The sequence below is a fragment of the Giraffa tippelskirchi genome, chromosome 10 (genome assembly GCF_054371585.1).
Source record: "Giraffa tippelskirchi isolate mGirTip1 chromosome 10, T2T-mGirTip1v1.2.pri, whole genome shotgun sequence".
NCBI lineage: Eukaryota > Metazoa > Chordata > Mammalia > Artiodactyla > Giraffidae > Giraffa > Giraffa tippelskirchi.
The window spans coordinates 106801559-106824662 of NC_137284.1; the positions used below are offsets into that span (position 1 = coordinate 106801559).

The 23104-nt window shown below is 36.2% G+C and overlaps 1 protein-coding gene across 9 annotated transcripts in view; it reads right to left on the reverse strand.

The window, feature by feature from the left end:
* SEPTIN7 (septin 7) overlaps positions 1–23104 on the reverse strand; it is a 93764-nt gene that overhangs the window by 29584 nt on the left and 41076 nt on the right. For 8 of the 9 annotated variants that reach the window (XM_081534240.1, XM_081534244.1, XM_081534243.1 and 5 more), the window contains exon 3: positions 11909–12015. In XM_081534240.1, coding sequence (XP_081390366.1) covers positions 11909–12015 — 107 coding nt within the window. Of the gene's footprint in view, positions 1–11908; positions 12039–23104 lie in introns of all 9 variants that reach the window. The other variant, XM_081534249.1, reaches the window with a different exon arrangement.

Here is a 23104-nt window from a genome sequence, read left to right on the forward strand (position 1 = left end):
TGGTAAGATGTATGGAGACGAGTGTTAATCAAAACCAAATAGGAAGCTTTTTGTAAAGTAAATCTACCCACCCAGCCACTTTCTTTAGAATCAACTACTGTAGATGTTGAGTGTCTAGGTTACTTAAAAGAAAAGTACATATATAAATAATGGGTTTATGGCTCATAGTTGGTATAGAGAAGGAAAAAAGGAACTGATAAAATATTATTAATTACTAAAGCCATATAAAACTTAAACAACATAAATGCACATCTAATAATACAAATAAACAATGTGCTTGAATGATCAAGTAATACAGAGATCAAATATGATTTATCAGAAGTACATTTACTCTACCATTTGCAGTAAATGTTTTCTGGACTATCTCCATCTACTTTGGTCCCAACCAATTATTCAAGTGAACTTATTACCATTCCCAAATCTTTCTCAGCATGGCTATAATTATTTACACTTGTGTTGACATCATGACTAAGAGCCAACTTTCTTCTCGAATGTGTTATTGTCCATTCAGGTCAAAGCAATCAGCAAAGATCCAGGCATTGAAAAAAAATGTATTCTGGCAGGGTAAAACCCTACTAACTGATTAAAATCTTCAGTTCTCTTTAGAGTTTGTAAAAATGTTCTATTTAAGAAAAGGAATTGGACTTAAACAGTAACAGCAGTTCTTCCTACAATCTAAGATATTCTGTAACCCCAAATTCTGTTTTAGAATGTAAAAATCATTCATCTTGGACATATGCTGCTCCTACATAAAGCAAACGCTCATTCAAACACAAAAGGAGAATCATTCTCCCAGAAAAACATAGGCTTTCATTTAATTTATATATGTGTTTAGTAAGACTAGAGGTTCCAAGTATGCTGACAGGCTAACTTAAGAGGCAAGAATTAAACTTTGAATGTTACATGCCATAGGATGGTACCAATTAAGTACTACTAGACTTAAGAGGGAAATGTAATCACATGAAAAACAATTTCAACTATCTATGTTGATTAACCAAGTTAGGAAAGGAAAAGCAACTAATTTCTGGGTAGGAAAAGTTTGGTTTACCTTTACAGATTAAAGAACTGATGATGTCTTTCCACTACCCTCCATTTTCTTACAGATGCTAACTGATGGATGAAGAGACTAAAGAGCTGAAACTAAGACTGCTGAGTGAAAAGGGTATAGCAGCATTGCTCAATAGAACTTTCTGAGATGATGGAAATGGTTCTATATCTAAACTATCCAATACATACTAGCTGCTTGCCCATGTGGTTAACAAGTTCTTGAAATTTGACTAGAGCAACTGAGGAACTGAATGTTCAATTTTATTTAACTTAAATTGAAACAGCTACACATGGCTTTGTTGTTATTGTTGTTGTTTAGTCACTAAGTTGTGTCTGATTCTTTGGTGACCCCATGGACTGTAGCCTGCCAGACTCCTCTGTCCATGGGATCTTCCAAGCAAGTATACTGGAGTGGATTGCCATTTCCTTCTCCAGAGGATCTTGCCAATCCACATGTGGCTTAGTGTCTACTGAATTCGATGGTGAAGACTGACAGCAATCAGGAATTATTTTGTTAAAAGAGCATTATCAAAAAAGAAACTTGCTGAAACTGAAATGTGGACCTGCATATTCGTAGAAAGGCTTCCAATCTTTTAGACAAATAAGAGACAAAGTTCTTATCTTTTAGACCAATGGTTTTTAAACGGCTTTGACCCTAATGTAAATTGTCAGTGAAAATTTTAGATATCCCAAATGTAAGTACATTTATTTATCTACCAAACATATAAAATTGGTTATCTGAACATTAAATAGTAGGAAGTGTCAATTTCTCTGTAAATTAAAAAAGTTAAACATCAATAGATACAGGCTCTAATATTTTCTGGTCACCTTCAGTATCAACGATGGTTGCATACTGCTTAGGAGAATACTGTTTCACACTACATAGCTAAGATAATACAGTCTGTCTGATACTGAGTTACTCTAATATGAGGGAGGCAAAACAACTGTGGAAATAATCAGACTCATCAGTGTAGATTATCAAAACTAAAAAAAATTAAGTGATATTACTTCATGTGGCTTAGAAATTCACATTCTATATATCTAGTAGTTATCTATAGTTAAAAAGGACAATCTGGTTATATGTTAATTATATTTCAATTTTTAAAAAAAGAACAATCTATTCAAATCTAACCTCTCAATATATATCTAATTCGCCTCCATCTCCTTCATAAAAATAAGTTATCCATTTATGGTAATTGTCACTGAAGCAGAAATATCCAAAGTGACCATCCCTTCACCTAAAAATTCTCAAAAATTATTTTAAATGACACAGTATCGTGTATTAGAACTGATGCAAAAATCTAACTGTTCTACATGAATCATCTCCTGATTTCACTCCAAACCATTTCTGGTTCTCTCATTAACAAACAAAGCACACTTCTACCTCCAGTACTAGGCTGTATACTAATCACACACCACAACAGCTTAAATTTTAAGATTTTTGCTTCCTTGTTTAAAAAAAAATTAGTTTAACAACTTAATTGTTTATTGGAGTGATAAGACAAATGAAGATCTGCTTTTTATACGGAAGCTTCTTTTCTTCTCTGGCCTATGAAATTCTGTGTATCCATACATGGTCAAATACAAAGAAGATGGCAACATATGGAAGAAATCCAGAAAACCTAACTGTAAACTAGTGCCATTCACAGGATCCAACTGTATCCTATCATCTGGTTTTGCAAGTATCCTCATGGGATCCATGGAAAACAAATTAGTTCAAGCCCAGGAATTTCAAACTTTTCTTAAGAAATCTATTCCAAATGGCCACTTTCCCATGCACTTTACTTAAGCAGGTCACGTCAGCATATTTTACGGCATCACTCAGAGTTCTCTAAGATTAAACACATAATTTAATACCAAAGGAATGAATGAATCAAGGGCACTTTCAAATGAGCTTTTCTCTGAAAATAAAATTAAAGCCTATTATATTGTTTATGTATAATAATTAAGTGCTATTTTGGATTCCTAGATTCCAGAAACTCACACTTTTTCTAATATTACAGTTTTTCTATCTGAGAAAAAGTCAAACTTTCACTGTTCATACAGCTTCACTTCTACCATTTTTGAAAGACTATTAAACACACTACACTTTTCTAACTTAATGTTTGAGTCATTTTTTAAGATAAAGTTTTATAACTATATTAACATTTGAGGAGAGGGTTAAAATTTTCTATCAAGAGCTTACCTCCACCTATACTTACTTGCTCAGGAGATGGCATTACAGCCAAAGCTCTGCAGACTTGACTAGTAGAAACTTGAAGAGTCTGCGATACTCCACTTAGCTCAAACACAAAATCTATTCTAGATTATTTAATAACTCAAAAGACAAGCATCATCATATATACTTCATTATGTTCAACAAGATACTTAGACAATGACCGACAGAATAGTTATGCTTAAAGACTACTTCCTTCTCACCAAGACTGAGAATGAGCTGAGAAGAAGCTTTATCCAAACACTGTAATTCTGCCTTCTACTCTTTGAACCACTATATACCTCATTCCCGTCTTACACTGAAATCTTAATTCCCATGTCCCTTTCATATTCTATTAGCAAACCCCTTCCAAATCCTTTCTTTTCCTTTCCAGCTAAGATACTTTTCCACAAATTACATAAACTTCAACTTTGACAGGAATTTCCGGGTCATCTGATAATCTTTTTATTTGCTCCTTCAACTCATGTCTCTCCTAGTATGGCTCTTCCCAAGTTCTATCCTGGGGCTTCCCAGGTGGCTCAGTGGATAAAGAATCTGCCTGCAATGCAGGAGACTTTTGTGGGTTCAGTCCCTGGGTCACGAATATCCCTTGGAGGAAGGGACTGGCAACCCACTCCAGTATTCTTGCATAGAGAATCCCATGAACAGAGGAGCCTGGTGGGCTACAGTCCATAGAGTCACAAACAGCTGGACACAACTGAAGTGTCTGAGCAAGCATACATGCACAAAGCTCTACCTTACAATCTCTGCCACCATGCTCAGCAAACTACTTGATCTTCACTGGAAGACAAGAACATCCCCAATTTGTTGTTGCTGTTTATTTTTTAATTTTTTTAAACTGAAGTACAATTGACTTACAATGTTTCAGGTGCATGGCAAAGTATGTAAATATACATTCCTTTTTATTTTCATTCAAATGGATATATACATTCTTTTTCAGTTTCTTTTCCATCATAAATTATCACAAGATATTGAACATAGCTCCCTGTGCTATATAGTAGGTCCTTGTTGCTTATCTATTTTATATAATGTGGTATGTGTTAATCCCAAATTCCTAATTAATCCCTCCTCCTTTTCCCTTTGGTAACCATAAGTTTGTTTTCTATGAGTCTGTTTCTGTTTTATAAATAAAATTCATTTGTCATGTTTCTAGATTTCACATATTAAGTGACATCATATGGTATTTGTTGTTCTCCTGACTTACTTCACTTTTTCTCCTGCTGAAAATGGCACTGGTTCATTCCTTTTTACGGCTGAGTAATATTCCATTACACATACATACACACATACACATACACACACACACACACACACACACACCTTTATCCATCTGTCAGTGGACATTTAAGTTGCTTCCATGTCTTGATAATTGCACACAGTGCTGCACATACACATACACACACACACACACACACACACCTTTATCCATCTGTCAGTGGACATTTAAGTTGCTTCCATGTCTTGATAATTGCACACAGTGCTGCCATGAACACTGGGGTGCATCTGTCTTTTTGAATTTGAGTTTTCTCCAGATATATGCTAAGGAATGGGACTGCTGGATGATACGGTACCTCTGTTTTTACTTTTTTAAGGAAGCTCCATAGTGTTCTCCATAGTAGCTGCACCAATTCACATTCCCACCAACAGTGTAGGAGGGTTCTCAAGAGCATCCCCAATTTTTCTGAAGCTTTTTTGAATGCTCTCTCTTGTTCAGTGGAATAGACTTCTTTTTTCCCTGAGGTTAATTTCTCAATCTATGGTGGGGATCTGACCAATTTCCACTTCAGAGTCATCTTGACAACAATTTAGACTAGTTCCCCTGTATCTTCAATCTCTCATCTCTTAGGAAGTGATTCTCCATAGGATATAAACACTTTCAGGTCTTTTTTAGAAACAAAAACCAAACCATTGTCTCTTTCCCCTACACTCGACCTCTAGGTATTCCCTCTCATCCCTTCCTTCATAGCTATCCCCATCTTCACTGACTCACAAAGTCACTTCTCAACTCACTGTCATCCTGCCCTCTATTCCTATGATTTCACTAAAATATACCTTGCCAAAGTCACCTCTGTACCACCCTAGAGCAGCATCTTTCTCACTATATCATGACTGTTTGCTATATCCTTCACATGACTGTGACAATCTTGAGAACTCTGTGTGCCTCATCCTTGTAGCCCCCAAACCTAGTATAAGACAAGTATTCAAATACCTGCTCTGTGTATGACTGCTTCAAAAAAATTATCAAAACTGGACTAACATTAACAGCAGAGTTTCCTAACTGGACTCTATAAAGATGTTTCAAGGAGTCATAAGAAATTATCTTAGGTATAGGATTCACTGCTTTCACTTCTTCTCACCTCCAAAACTTCTGTACCCATCTAATCTAAAATAGTGATTTATTGAACTTCATAAACCAAAAAAGCTTTAAAGATGACCAACATAAGGCTGCCAACTAAAAATCTGGAAAAAAAAAATTAATAAAAAGGACTTCCCTGGTGGTCCAGTGGCTAAGACTCCACACTCCTAATGCAAAAGGCCCGGGTTCAATCCCTGGCTGGGGAACTAGATCCCACATGCTCCAACTAAGACCTGTCGAAGCCAAATAAAAATTAAAAATTTTTCAAAAAAAAAAAATCTGAAAGAAAAAACAAACCTAGCACTGTCATTTCACAAAAGAAACTGAAATGGATTTAGTCTCAGAATAAAGGATGGTCTTTCCGTAGGAAGGTTGCCAACTATCTCCTTTCCCTAGGAGATAGCTGGCAAATTTTTGCTGAAATGAAATATGATATAAAAATTTTCAAATATAAGAAAATTATAAAATTTGCTACCATGTATATAACATTGTATGTATTAATAATATTTTTATTGAAAACTGTTAATCTAAGCATCTATGTCTGAGATTAAAATATGAAGTAGAGCTTAAGTGTTCAAATTTTTTCTATAACTTTAATCAGTCTATTGGGAAAATATATATATGAATGAAAGTGAAAGTAACATGGTGCCATTTCATCCAATTAGAAATATTCTGAAAGAACTCAGGAAAAACACTTCACTCTCTTACTTTCTTTCACAGAGATAGGATGAAATCAGTCCGCAGCAGGCCAGAAACACAAGGAGTGGTCCACAAAGTATAGTACCCAGACTGAATAGCTTGGAAAACTTAAATGCCAAATTCTTTGGGCTCTGCCTCAAATATGGGGAGGGGGACTGGACAGACTGAGCAAGGCTTCCAAGTGATTGTGAAGCACAGTGTACTTTGAGAAGACTGGTATAAAGAACTACAGGACCAGAATGTCAGCTCACATTCGGAAGTGCACAGTTTAGGTTTCTAAGGCCAAAGATAGGATGTTGGAAATTAATACCAGAAGACTTCTATCTATTACTGAAAAGTTCACTCAGATCAGAACCACTGATACAATGGAAACTCAGAATCATTTGTCTGCTCAGAGTAGATAGTTTCTCCTTTCTTCCAAGACTGTGAATGTGAAGGAATTTCTTCTTTAAAATCCAAGTCTCTTGTAAATAAATAATGCTCGGGGAAAAGATTATGAGATTGAGGTCTTTATAGAAGTTTCACTCCTTATTTGGCCACATCACAGGATGTTACTTCTCTTCTTCTTTCTGACAGTTGGAAGTGTTCCAGAAAGCCTTAAGGTCAGGGAAATTGCAGACATTTGCTTTTTGAAACTTGGGATTGTATGTTTTTCCTGGTCTAATATGTCTGGGCTAAGATGTAATACTTCTGATCACTCTTCACTGAGAGAATTTAAGAGCTTCCAAGAGCAGATCATCTGCTAGATTATTGAGCTTGGTGAAAAAGCACTCAACTGTAAAAGAAAATTACATTCTATTCTCTAACAATTGAATGACTAGGAACACGTCATGTTCTCTCCTAGGTAAGTGGAGAAGAGTTCAGACGACCTTCATCTTGTTTCCAGTATATCAAGGAATACCTCCATGGTATGTCAGGAAAGAGGACTTCTCTGGTATTTTAATAAGGATCAATCTAGTTCTGAAATGTTAAAGGTCTCATTTTTGGTAAAAGGAGGAGAGATTTAATAGTGGTACACAGGCCTTTGTCTTAAAAATGTTACTAGAGATAGCCTTAGTTCTAATTATGCCTTTGTTTTCAAAAAAGGGAGAGCTGGGAAGACATTCACAACAGAAGAGGATGCCTCTGAAGTGCTGCCTTAAAAGCAGGTAAAGTGATTTTAAGACAGCATTATTCTGGAGACCAATATAAATAGAATTCTGACAAATTGAGAGCTTCTCCCATCTTTTAACAAATACCAGCCTAGGAGAAATTATCTGCAATAACTGAAATGTAAGGGACTGTTATCTCAATAAGACACATGTGCAAATCTCAAGAAGGAAAAAACAGGAAATATTAAGATGGTCAAAACACTTCATGAAATCTGAACAATTTATGAGTATAAAAGACATGTTAAATCTTAGAAGAAATCAAAGGGGAAAAAATGAAATGTCTTTATGTATACACACAGGTGCACGTACACACATACACAACAGCAATGAGTACTTATGTTCATCAAAGATATATACAGGAACATTTCTGTAAGTCAAAAACTGAAAACCCATATACTTATCTACAATGAAGAGGACAGGCTGTGATACAGTCATATAGTAGAATATTATAAAACAATGAAAAGAACTACAGCTATACAACATGAATAAATACCACACACATAATCCTCATTGAAAGAAACCAGACTTAAGAATGTATCTAAATGAAGTTCAAGAACAGACAAAATAATCTATGGAGATGTCAGAAAGGTGTTTATAAGTGGGGGTGGGTATAATATTGAGTGAGAGGAGACACAAGGAAGCCTTCCAGGTTCCTAGAAAAACACTGTATCTTAATCTGGAAGTGGTTACTTGGATATATGAGTTGCTGCTGTTGTTTTGTCACTAAGTTGTGCCCAGCTTTTTGCGACTCCATGGACTGTAGCCCGCCAGGCTCCTCTGTTCACAGGATTTCCCAAGTAAGAATACTGGAGTGGGTCATCATTTCCTTCTGCAGGGATCACACCCATGTCTCCTATTTTGGCAGGCAGATTCTTTACCACTGGACACCAGGCAAACCCAGATATATGAATACATATATAAAACTCACCAAGTTCTATGCTTAAATTTGTTCCCTTTTAGTATACAAACTACATAGCAACTTAAAAATTAAATGCAAAAAAATTCTGCTTAAGACAAAAATAATCAACAAAATTTCAAAAAAGATCAAATTTAAAATTTCAAAGATTCTCAAATTTGAAATCATTCCACTTAATCTACGATAGTGTTCTATAAAATTTCACAGACCAAAAAAAAAGTAGAAACAAAACTTCAAAGATCCTCAAATTTTAAAAAATTGTTTGTTCAGTCAGTCAACAAATTTTGGATGCTAACATGTAACAGATGCAGTTCTAGGAACTTAGCTTTGTAAGGGTGAATAAAAAGGAGTCCTTACCCTTACAGAGTTTATAGAGTGGTCAAGAACGGCTTCATTAAGAAAGCAACTTTTAAGCAGAGAATTGATGAAAATTAGGAAGCACACCATGAGGATATCTCAAGGAAACCCACTGCAAGCAGAGAAACAAAGTAGAAGGCCCCTGGAGTGGAAGAGATCAGCCTGCTCAAAGGACAGCAAAGAGGTTGGTTTGGCCAAAGCAGGATAAACCAAAAGTATAAGAACTAGGTTGAGGGGTCGGGGTGGGGAGGGGGAGGAGGAATGGGGGGTAAAGCAAACTCTCCTTGTGTGAACAAATACTTTGTTGCAGAGTATGTTAAACTAGATTTCCATGTGCTGAATTCCTTAGATTGCAAGTGCTAATACACTTCATCTGTTCGGACACTAGCAAAAATCACTGCACTAGGTGAATCGAAAGAGCTAAAAGTACTGTCCACTTGCTGATTTTGTTTAAATAAAATACAATAAAACATGGTAAGGTATGAAACTTTTATGATTAATTGGCTTCCATCATCCAGTAAACCAAGAAGTTTACTGGAATTTCAAACCTAGTACATAATGGTTGGTCAATACCTTCCAGAGTCCAGCTTGAAAATTCAAACATAATAAGCAATAATGAACATCCTGTGTGTACTATTTAAAAGTAAAAACAAAACAACACTAGGTATTCCTTACTAGCTAGCATCAGATAGATCAGCCTTAAGACTTAATTTCATTTTTTACCTTATGACCTAATTTTCCATTTTTTAAAACTAAACTCATACATTACATAACTACGAAGAAATAACCTCACTGATCAATTCAGTTTGTCTAAACTGCCTAACTGGAAAATCTATCTCCATACATAAGATTTTTCAAGGAAAAGGCAATATAAATAAAAGAAAAATGACAATTTATTGGACCAAACATCATTAAAAAGAAAAGCTAATCCACTTATTAAGAACTCATTAATCTACTAAACTAACACTTATTAAGTTTCTACAGTATAGAGATAGCATAGTTTTATACAATACAGACTAAACCATAGTGCTTAGATTTGTATCCTAGTTCTGGTACGCTAACTACACGATCTTAGGCATATCATCATCTCTGTGCCCCAATTTCCACATCTGTAAAATAGGGATAACACCATTTACCTGAAAAAGTTACTGCAAGAATTAAATAAATGCATCTAAAGTGTTTGGAATAATACCTGGAAGATGTTAATGATTCACTAAGTGTTGTTTTATTATTAATGTCGACCTTGCATTATGCCACGTGCTAAAAACTACAAAAAGGACTCAGAAAATTTCCTCACCAGCACTAACAGCCAAGAACACCACTGGTAGATATATGATCATTAATATTTAACAGACATTTTACACTAAATATTCCTGAACTTAGGAATTGACACTCTGGGGTTTCCTTAACATTTCTATATAACTAGTTACTAATTCTGGATTTAAATACTTAAATTAAAAGTTTAAAGTTTATCTTCTTGCTTAGGGTTAATGTATCCAATATAATCACAAAATAAATAAGCAATGTAGTATAGTATCAAGTTTTTAGAACACATTTTTTTTGCAGGTAATTTGAAATCTCAAGCTCCATAAAGAATATTTTATAAATTCCTAAAACAGAGAAAACTTTAAAAAGAAGAAACAAAATCTCCAGCTCCAACATCACTGCCTCTATAAGACATGCTTCTGCTAGAACTGTTCACTCCACTCCTTTTCTGCTTCTGTGCTGTGTATTTACTGCATCAATCTACCAACAAATCTTTCAATCAATAGTATAGAGCAGTGCTGCCTAACAAAAATGTAATGTGAACTACATAAATAATTTTTAAAATTGCACTAGCCACTTTAGAAAGTAGCAACAGGTGAAATTAATGAATTTTATTTAACCCAATATAACCAATTAATCATTATTACAAAATGTAATCAACAGAAAAATTTATTAATAAAATAATGCTCTTTTCTTTTTAAAACAAACTAAGACTTCAAAATCTAGGTTATATTTTATACTTGCATCTCAACATAGACATCTCACATTTTAAGACCTCAACAGTCACAGGTGGCTACCAGCTATTGTCCTGGACAACATATCACTAGAACTAGAGAGTCTAGCACTTTGCTAGCAGCATTAGCATCACCTTGGATTTGGTTAGAAATATTGAACCTCAGCTCACTTCAGACCTACTGTAACAGGAACTAAATTTAACGAGCTCCTCAGATGATCTCAATGCACATTTAAGATTGAGAAGTACTAAATTAGACCACACAGAGCTTAAAAGCATTAACAAATTGTTACTGCCATTTAACTATCATGTGGTATCATGCCACTCACTAAAACAAATACTAATGGCTTTTATACAAGTCATGTTTTCTGGACACTATCCAACAGAATTTTCTGCAATGGTGGAAACAATCTGCACTGCTCCAAATGGCAGCTACTTGCCACATACTACTACTGAGTACTTGAAATGTACCCAGTGCAACTGCAAAACAGAATTTTTTTGCTTCAATGGCTTTTAACTCGCTTAAACTTAAATAGCTACATATGGCAAGTAGTTACCATATTGCAGCATAACTCTAAATGTTATCATTTACTGTATCACAGTATCATCTCTAGGAGGATCCTTAATACAAATTCTTAAGGTTCTAAATCAAGAAAGTCCCTCTAATTACATGTACTTCTCAATCAATCAATCTCTCTCTTTTTCAACAACAACCATGTTTACAAACACTTTACACTGGCTAAGGTCAAATTTGAAATCTACCTATATATAAATTATAATACAAGTCACAGAATATGTTTTGTGGGGAAGAACAGGTGGCTCAGTGATAAAGAATCCGCCTGCCAATGCAGGAGACACAGGTTTGATCCCTAGGTCAGGAAGATCCCTTGGCATAAGAAATGGCAACTTATTCCAGTATTATTGCCTGGGAAATCCCATGGACAGAGGAGCCTGGTGGGCTACCATCTATGGGGTCTCCAGAGCTGGACATGACTTAAGAGACTAAAGCGACAACACAGAGAACATATTAATAGAGATCTTAACCACGTTCATTCCATAACAAAGCAGATGGACTGTATAACAAAGTATCTATAAAAAATAATTTATAGAACGTGTTTTGTATTTCTTAATATTACCCCATCTTATCATCAATTAACAATATACATACCTGTACAGTCTTTTTTATTCTATGGGAAGGACCTGGATACTCTGGAGAATACAAATCTGTGAGGAATAATGAGTTGATTAATGTTGACTTTCCCAGTCCAGATTCACCTAAAAGAAACAGAGGGAGAAATCTGTTAAACTCAGTCAACTTATCAAGCTTAAATATTCAACCAGTGTTATAATCAAACTCACTTTCATCCAATTACTTCTTGGAAGACAAGGAAGTGACATTACAAAACATACTATAAAGACTCCCTGTTAGAATAAGTTCTTAGCCCTAATTTTCTTACCTGTCAAGTCAGACTCATATTTGGAAAGGATTTTTAGCTTCATAATTCTACAATCTGTGTTTTTTAAAAGTAATGTAAAAAAAAAAAGTAATGTATCTGATACAATAGTCACCAGTTTTTTTTAAACAGTGATATATTCCTAGCGATGAAAGTCATGAAGGAAACATCCCACTTGGATTATATATTGCTGCTTCAGTGCAATAAAGCATAAAAGAAGTATAAATGCTTATTACAGACAATTAATGAATGAACAAGGCAAGAAATCAGGTAAGTACGAAAAAGTAGAAGTCTGCTAACAAAAAAAAGAAAAATTAATCACAATGTATGTTAAAAGCAAACCACAAAAAAACCCCACTTCTAATTTACCCATATACCAATCAATTTAAGTATACTCTATAAACTAGATTCCAAAAAGTCATGCTTTTCATACTTCTATATACTTTTTATAAAAATGCTTCTGTCTAAAGTGAGAAAGGAGGGAGGTAAGAAGATTTCCACTAAGATTCACATACTCTTCTCTAACCCTTCATGTCAAGTCAAACAGACTATATCAAATGTACACCTAATTTTTACTAAAACATCAACTTCAGAATGTATGTAATACAAAGTCAAAATAAATTAAAAGTAATATAATAATTATAAGTTAACATGGCACCAGTTGTTAGTAGTTCAGTTAGTTTAACAGGCATCTTTATCCTATATAACTGATATCACAAGTTTTTTGTGAATACTATCAGTCTTTGTGGGGGAAGTATTAAACTTTTCCCTCTAATTTTCAACTGTGGCTAGCATTTACTAAGGAAAATAAAGAGTTTTCATCTGGAGGGGAACAGCTAGTTTTAAAATATGTGAATCATAAAAAGTAAAGATTTTGTCAAAATATCAGAGTGGATACCAAGGAATCAAAAGTGTAACATGACTGGTGGTTCATTCTTAACTAACTCAAATTTTTATGATAGAAGACTGCTGCTAAGTCGCTTCAGTCATGTCCGACTCTGTGCGACCCCACAGACGGCAGCCCACCAGGCTCCGCCATCCCTGGGATTCTCCAGGCAAGAACACTGGAGTGGGTTGCCATTTCCTTCTCCAATGCGTGAAAGTGCAAAGTGAAAGTGAAGTCGCTCAGTCATGTCCAACTCTTAGCGACCCCATGGACTGCAGCCTACCAGGCTCCTCCATCCATGGGATTTTCCCTGCAAGAGTACTGGAGTGGGCTGCCATTGCCTTCTCCGGATAGAAGACTACGAATTGTTAATTTTGTTACAGGTGGTAACATTTACAATGATAACATAAAACCAGATTTCCACAGTATTTCTGTCATAGTCCTGAGAACAGATTTTAATTGAATGATCAGTAATTTAGCTGACATACACTGATTAACAGTAAAATACTAGGAGTTATGGACTATGCTAATGATATAAAAATGAAAATGACCACTTCAACTCTCAAAGGCATTTCTAGGGTAATACACACTACTAATTACAATTTAATTTAATAACTTTCACTAGTACACATTTAGTGTACCATGTAAACAGTCAAGGAAGTTATTATTTGGGCTTAATGAAGAAAACATATTCATATCATCCACTTACTTGAGAGTTCTGGAAAGTGTAAGAATAGAGCCCCAAAATATAAAGCTTTCTTCTAGGAGGATAACACCATTTACCCAAAACTAATCTACTAGTTTCAACCATTAATAAATTTGGAGGCCATTCAAAGTTTTTACAAACTCAGTTTGTCAAAATATATGTAAATGTAACCACTGAAACACTATACACCTCTGCAAGTAAGTTTCATTTCCAAACTAAATTTTTTCCACACTTTTATCTCCTTTTAGTCACTTTTTTCCTATAGCAGCCCCAAACTACAATTTTATCAATTTTTTTAACCTGTGTTACATAAGAATAAAAAAGTAATGTCTTCTATTCATCTGCCAGTTAACTCTGCAACAGTTAAATATTAGTTTTTAAACCCTTCAAACTTATTTCAGCTCTTTCTCTTCTACTTTCTTCCTGAAAATTCAGTCCAGAAATCATTATCTGAGGCTGAGGACATCAGGTAATCATGCTGGAGGGAAAGGCACAGTGGCCCAGGGCAGGCTAATAGGAATCTACAAGATAAAGACAGCTTTCCAAAGGAGTCTGGGAGAAGGCCTGAACTCAAAAACAATGAGGAAGGCATGAAAAGTGGCTTGCCACAGGGTGTCATAGCACTTGAGAGGGGTGAGTAGCGATACTCCACCACAGGCAGGAAGAGAAAAGCCTGGGCAGAAGATTAGTTTCATACAGGAAAACTGATCAAAAAAGTTAAAAAAATTATGAATCACTATATTGTATACCTATAACTTATATAATATTGTACAGCAACTATAATTCAATTTTTTAAAAAAGTAATGACCTGAAACTGGAAATACCTGTGTAAACTTGATGATTTTCAACAAATATAACAGATGCAGATACACTATTAGAACAAAAGTATTTATGTTTTTTGTGTCCATATATATGTGGGGCTTTCCTGGTGGCTCAGACGGTAAAGAATCTGACAGCAATGCAGGAGACTGAGTTCAATCCCTGAGTTGGGAAGATCCCCTGCAGAAAGGAATGGCTATCCACTCCAGTATACTTACCTGGAGAATTCCACGGACAGAGGAGCTTGGCAGGCTACATCCCATGAGGTTGCAAAGAGTTGGACACAAATGAGAGACTAACATTTTCACCTTCTATATATATGTATGCATACAAACATACATTTGCTATTTTCTGATTTTGATGGTGTATTAATGGCTATGCAGTAGAAGATCCTTGAGGACGAGAAATACACAAGTATTTAAGGGGCAATGAGGCACTGTGCATTGTAAATGTTACAGAGGGCAAAAACTGTGTACTGTACTTGTAATTTTTGTCTTTACAAATGTTATAAAATTAATTAAAACATTATCTCAGCATAAGAATCACAATAAACCAGTGTCACATACTTCCAATTATGCAAAATACTTTGTACCTATAGTTCTCAATTTTTAGGTGAATTAACAACCTCTCGGAAAATCCAAATACACAATCTCTCCCCAGAAAATAAATGATAAAAATCTTTATTGTATTTCAGGAAGCTCAGTCAGTGAACCCATTTCGAGCCCCCTCATGCTCAGTTGTGTCTGATACTTTTTGACCCCCTGGACTGTAGGCTGCCAGGCTCCTCTGTCCATGGGATTCTCCAGGCAAGAATACTCTAGTGAGTTGCTATTTCCTCCTCCAGGGGATCTTTCTGACCCAGGAATCAAACTCACATCTCCTGCGTCTCCTACACTGGAGGCAGATTCTTCACTGCTGAGCCACCGGGGAAGCCCTAGTCCCCCCTACTTTCCACTTAAAAAGTCAGCTCCATAATCTTTAGTATCTTTGTTGGTTGTTGAGTCGTTAAGCAACTCTTTGTCACCCATGGTCTGCAGCATGTAAGGCGTCCCTGTCCTTCACTATCTTCTGGAATTTGCTCAAACGCATGTCCATTGAGTTGATAATGCCATCCAACCATCTCATCCTCGGTCTCCCCTTTCTCCTCCTGCACTTAATCGTTCCCAGCATCAGGGTCTTTTCCAATGAGTCAGTTCTGCGCATCAGGTGGCCAAAGTATTGGAGTTTTAGCTTCAGCATCAGTCCTTCCAATGAACATTCAAGACTGGTTTCCTTTAGGATGGACTGGTTGCATCTCCTTGCAGTCCAGGAGACTCTCAAGAGTCTTCTCCAACACCACAGTTCAAAAGCATCAATTCTCCAGTGCTCAGCATTCTTCACGGTCCAACTCTCACATCCATACATGACTACTGGAAAAACCATAGTTTTGACTAGACGGACCTTTGTCCGCAAAGTGTTATTTCTGCTTTTTAATATATGCTGTCTAGGTTTGTCATAGTTTTTCTTCCAAGGAGCGTCTTTTAATTTCATGGCTGCAGTCACTATCTGCAGCGAATTTGGAGCTCAAGAAAATAAGTCTGTAACTTTTTCCATTTTTTCCCTATTTGCCGTGATGTGATAGGACCAGAGGTCATGAGCTTAGTTTTCTGAATGTTGAGTTTTAAGCAGCTTTTTCACTCTCTTTCATCTTCATCAAGAGGCTCTTTAGCTCCTCTTCACTGTCTGCCATTAGGGTGATATCATCTGCATATCTGAGGTTATTGATATTTCTCCCAGCAATCTTGATTCCAGCTTGAGCTTCATCCAGCCCGGCACTTCTTATGATGTACTTTGCATAGAAGTCAAATAGGCAAGATGACAATATACAACCTTGACATACTCCTTTCCCAATTTGCAACCAGTTGGTTGTTCTATGTCCAGTTCTAACTGCTGCTTCTTGACCAACATACAGGTTTCTCAGGAGGCAGGTAAGGTGGATAATATCACTTTAATGATTCGCGGTGTAGTTAACTTGACTTTTGTTCTTCTCTACTATATTCCCTTACAGTGTTTTCACCTATCTTCACATTTTCCCGTTAAGCATCTGTAACAGTTAGAGCATACACAGAATGGGATATCCTCAACATAACATGAATCTCCTAAAATTCGGGAAAAATATATTTTCCCTTTAAAAAAAAAATTTAGTAGCACAAGCTTTTAAGAAAATAATTTGCTAATGTTTCTAGAGCCACAAAATATTCAAACACTTTGCTGCAAAAATCCAACTTCAGGGACTATAAACAGTGATATTGCCCTCTGCTCCCAATATATATACACAAGTCCTATGTGTTTAAAGATCTCCATTGCCCTGTCATTTGTAACAAGGGTAAAAACAAATTTAAAGTCCATTAATAGAGAAATAAGCTATAAAAACTGTCATATATTCAGTCACAAATTAGAATACAATGTAGTCATTAAACATCTCAGTTAAAATGTTGACCAAAATTTCCATTCTCCAAAATTTTTACTGCAGCATTATTACAAAATTAAACACACACATCATTCAAAAGTCAAATGAGAGTCTCAAATTTGAGACAGCCACAGCTGGAAATATGCAGCTGTCAAAAGTAAAACATTGAGGATAAACATAGCAAAATGTTAATGATAATTATCTTTTGCTGGTAAGTCATTTCATATTTTACTATTTGTTAATCTTTGCACATTTCAAGCATTATTATGTAAAAGTCTCCTTTTTGAGAGGTGCATCTAACTGAGGCCCTAAACAGATTCCACCATGTTTATTTCTTCCTAGAAAACAATACAATCTAATTATTTCACATATTGTTTACTTATATGTCTATCTCCCTGAATAAGCATAAACTCCAGTGATCTTCCCATAGAAGAAACAACATAATTACTGTAATTTATAACTGTAATACAGAGAAGGCACTGGCTACTCACTCCAGTACTCTTGCCTGGAAACTGCCATGGACGGAGGAGCCTGGTGGGCTGCAGTCCATGGAGTCACACAGAGTCGGACACGACTGAGGCGACCTAGCATAACTGTAATAATGTAATATAGTGTTTATATAGGAAGAACTAGAATGAACTAAACCAAAGGTTGAGAAAGAGAAGCAACCAAGCACATATATCTTTAAAATTTAAGCTTGTAATAAATGGTTTTAGGAAGACTAATTAACCATTTAAAAAATAAGGTAAAATAAATATCAAATTCCTGACTCACATCTCACATCAAAAAAATTCACATGTATCTAAACTGCAAAATAAAAAAAGTAAACTTTAGCCTATATACTTATATACAGTGGAATCCCTAATAAGACTGAATAAAGCAGACAGGTAACAAAGACACAAGCCAAAAGAAAAAAAGACTACATGGACAATATAAAAATCAGGTTAATGTATAACATGATACAAGAAAAATTTTGGGAAACAGAGTCAATACCCAACCACAACAACAAAACTCTTAGAGCATCTACATTAGGAAAAAAAGGAATATAGCTTTTAAGATTAAACTAGAATACATGATTTATAAAACCAAAGATAAACAGAAATAATTAAAAAGTTAACCAGCAACAATACTATATAGAATGAAAATAAGACATCAATTTTTAGGTATTAAATTGGCAAAGAAACACTTTAATATCCACTGTTGGCAGTATGCTATCAACACCTGGTTAGTGTGCAAAATGGTATACAATCTACCGTAGGTCAATTTGGTATTAATATTCAGTTCAGTTCAGTTGAGTCGCTCAGTCGTGTCCGACTCTTTGCGACTCCATGAATTGCAGCACGCCAGGCCTCCCTGTCCATCACCAACTCCTGGAGTCCACCCAAACCCATGTCCATCGAGTCGGTGATGCCATCCAACCATCTCATCCTCTGTCGTCCCCTTCTCCTCCCGCCCCCAATCCTACCCAGCATTAGGGTCTTTTCCAATGAGTCAACCCTTCGCATGAGGTGGCCAAAGTATTGGAGTTTCAGCTTCAACATCAGACCTTCCAATGAACACCCAGGATTGATCTCTTTTAGGATGAATTAATTGGATCTCCTGGCACTCCAAGGGACTCTCAAGAGTCTTCTCCAACACCACAGTTCAAAAGCATCAATTCTGCGGCACTCAGCTTTCTTCACCGTCCAACTCTTACATCCATACATGACCACTGGAAAAACCATAGCCTTGACTAGACAGACTTTTGTTGGCAAAGTAATGTCTCTGCTTTTAAATATGCTATCTAGGTTAGCCATAACCTTCCTTCCAAGGAGTAAGCGTCTTTTAATTTCATGGCTGCAGTCACCATCTGCAGTGATTCTGGAGCCCAAAAAAATAAAGTCTGACACTGTTTCCACATCTATTTGCCATGAAGTGATGGGACCAGATGCCATGATCTTAGTTTTCTGAATGTTGAGCTTTAAGCCAACTTTTTCACTCTCCTCTTTCACCTTCATCAAGAGGCTCTTTAGTTCTTCTTCACTTTATGCCATAAGGGTGGTGTCATCCGCATATCTGAGGTTATTGATATTTCTCCTGGTAATCTTGATTCCAGCTTGTGTTTCTTCCAGCCCAGCGTTTCTCATGATGTACTCTGCATATAAGTTAAATAAGCAGGGTGACAATAGACAGCCTTGACATACTCCTTTTCCTATTTGGAGCCAGTCTGTTGTTCCATGTCCAGTTCTAACTGTTGCTTCCTGACCTGCATACAGGTTTCTCAAGAGACAGGTCAGATGGTCTAGTATTCCCATTTCTTTCAGAATTTTCCAGTTATTGTCATCCACACAGTCAAAGGCTTTGGCATAGTCAATAAAGCAGAAATAGATGTTTTTCTGGAACTCTCTTGCTTTTTCGATGATCCAGCGGATATTGGCAATTTGATCTCTGGTTCCTCTGCCTTTTCTAAAACCAGCTTGAACATCTGGAAGTTCACGGTTCACGTATTGCTGAAGCCTGGCTTGGAGAATTTTGAGCATTACTTTACTAGCGTGTGAGATGAGTGCAATTGTGTGGTAGTTTGAGCATTCTTTGGCGTTGCCTTTCTTTGGGATTGGAATGAAAACTGACCTTTTCCAGTCCTGTGGCCACTGCTGAGTTTTCCAAATTTGCTGGCATATTGAGCGCAGCACTTTCACAGCATCACCTTTGAGGATTTGAAATAGCTCAACTGGAATTCCATCACCTCCACTAGCTTTGTTCGTAGTGATGCTTTCTAAGGCCCACTTGACTTCACATTCCAGGATGTCTGGCTCTAGGTGAGTGATCACACCATCGTGATTATCTGGGTCGTGAAGATCTTTTTTGTACAGTTCTTCTGTGTATTCTTGCCACCTCTTCTTAATATCTTCTGCTTCTGTTAGGTCCATACCATTTCTGTCCTTTATCGAGCCCATCTTTGCATGAAATGTTCCCTTGGTGTCTCTGATTTTCTCAAAGAGATCTCTAGTCTTTCCCAATCTGTTGTTTTCCTCTATTTCTTTGCACTGATCACTGAGGAAGGCTTTCTTATCTCTCCTTGCTATTCTTTGGAACTCCGCATTCAGATGGGAATATCTTTCCTTTTCTCCTTTGCTTTTCGCTTCTCTTCTCTTCCCAGCTATCTGTAAGGTCTCAGACAGCCATTTTGCTTTTTTGCATTTCTTTTCCATGGGGATTTTCTTGATCCCTGTCTCCTGTACAATGTCACGAACCTCTGTCCATAGTTCATCAGGCACTCCGTCTATCAGGTCTAGTCCCTTAAATCTATTTGTCACTTCCATTGTATACTCATAAGGGATTTGATCTAGGTCATACCTGAATGGACTAGTGGTTTTCCTTACTTGCTTCAATTTAAGTCTGAATTTGGCAATAAGCAGTTCATGATCTGAGCCACAGTCTGCTCCTGGTCTTGTGTTTGCTGACTGTATAGAGCTTCTCCATCTTTGGCTGCAAAGAATATAATCAATCTGATTTCGGTGTTGACCATCTGGTGATGTCCAGGTGTAGAGTCTTCTCTTGTGTTGTTGGAAGAGGGTGTTTGCTATTACCAGTGCGCTCTCGTGGCAAAACTCTATTAGCCTTTGCCCCGCTTCATTCTGTACTCCAACGCCAAACTTTCCTGTTACGCCAGGTGTTTCTTGACTTCCTACTTTTGCATTCCAGTCCCCTATAATGAAAAGGACATCTTTTTTGGGTGTTAGTTCTAGAAGGTCTTGTAGGTCTTCATAGAACCGTTCAACTTCAGCTTCTTCGGCGTTACTGGTTGGGGCATAGACTTGGATTACCGTGATATTGAATGGTTTGCCTTGGAAACGAACAGAGATCATTCTATCGTTTTTGAGATTGCATCCAAGTACTGCAGTTTGGACTCTTCTGTTGACCATGATGGCTACTCCATTTCTTCTAAGGGATTCTTGCCCACAGTAGTAGATATAATGGTCATCTGAGTTCAATTCACCCATTCCAGTCCATCTTAGTTTGCTGATTCCTAGAACGTCGACGTTCACTCTTGCCATCTCCTGTTTGACCACTTCCAATTTGCCTTGATTCATGGACCTAACATTCCAGGTTCCTATGCAATATTGCTCTTTACAGCATCGGACTTTGCGTCTATCACAAGTCACCTCCAGAGTTGGATATTGTTTTTGCTTTGGCTCCATCCCATCATTCTTTCTGGAGTTATTTCTCCACTGATCTCCATTAGCATATTGGGCACCTACTGACCTGGGGAGTTCATCTTTCAGTGTCCTATCTTTTTGCCTTTTCATACTGTTCATGGGGTTCTCAAGGCAAGAATACTGAAGTGGTTTGCTATGCCCTTGTCCAGTGGACCACATTCTGTATTAAAACCCTTAAAACAACTCATAAGCCTTCAAAAAAAAAAAAAAAAATACCAATTCAAACTTACAAAGCTTTATCCTAAAGAAGCAAATAAAACTGCAAGGACAGATATAACTATAACCATGTTTACTCTACTATATTGATACTGGACAACAAGGCAAATTTTGGTATACCCAACCTACAAAAGCCAATGAAATCTGCAACTCAACCATAGCTAGATTATCAAAAAATATCTAATATTAAAAGATGATCATAATTTACTGCTAAATTTTATAAGACAATCACAGACATGACAGATACATACAAACAAAAACATTATGTTTCTATGCTTAAGAGTTACCACTGGATGACAGATTATGGTAATATTTATTTTCATTTTGCTTTTCCCAACTTCTACAATGAAACACATTAACTTTATTACAAAAGCACTTTTTAAAATATGTAGCTGAAACCCCTAGAAGGGATACAAAAATCTAAATAGTGGGTGAGTTTTTTTCCCCTAAACTTTCTCTGCTTTGGCTAAATTACTTCTTTGAAATAAAATTCTTATAACAAAAATGCACTATTTTAAAGTGTACAACTCAGTGGTTTTTCTGTATTCACAACGTTGTGCAATCATCATTGGTTAAATTACTTTTATTACTAAAAGCAAAATAAAAATACAGAGCTCAGGGCAGAAAATTCTGAAGTATTAAAGCTTTTCAAGTATTCAACATATCTTAATGTCAGAATTAAGCATAATGCCACTAAATGCCCAATAACCTAGATACAAAATGGCCAATACTACTTTTCAATTTCTTCAACTAATTAACTAACTGTACCTACATTAATATAAACACCAACAAGAATGCGGGGGGAAATTATCTATGACAGTCATTGTTTATTCTGTCACTCATTAAATACCTCCTAAACTTTACTAATAAGTCATACATAAAATACATATTATGATAAACTCTGAATCCCCAAAATGGCTAAAGCACCATGTTCTAAGTTCCTTCTGCCAAAAAAAATGGCCAGTGCTACTAAAGACATTTGATATAGGTCAACTAAATTATGACAATAAAAAAAACCTCTGCTATAAAAATTTTGCAAAGCTTAGCATTATAAAAATGATTAAGCTGAATTTTATCTTCAAAAAATCCAAAGTAACAGATTTAATGCCACTTACTTTTCAAAATATTTTCTGGTCAGATAAAGCAATCTACGTGAGTTCTACCTCTTTGAAAGATTCTAGTAAAATCAGGAATTTACAATTAACATTTTATTCTCAGAGCATGCTTTTTTTTTTAAGTGAAATCGCTCAGTCACGTCCGACTCTTTGTGACCCCATGGACTGCAACATGCCAGGCTCCTTCATCCATGGGATTTTCCAGACAAGAATACTGGAGTGGGTTGCCATTTCCATCTCAGAGCACAGGCAAGTCTAATTAAGAAGCACACAAAGAATTGTCAAGTTCCGAGCCCAAACAGGTTTGACACTTTGCTACATTAGAGACCTAACTGTCTTCATTATTTAATGTTCCTGACACTGGGTTTTAAACTAAATTTTCAAATAAAGACTCAAAATCAAGAATTCCAAACTCTTCATCCTGGAGGCAATCAAGGTCTTTAAAATCTACGCTAGCCTACCCTTCCAGCCTTATTTCCAACTATTACAAAGTGAACTCTTCAGGGTAGGATCCTAAAAT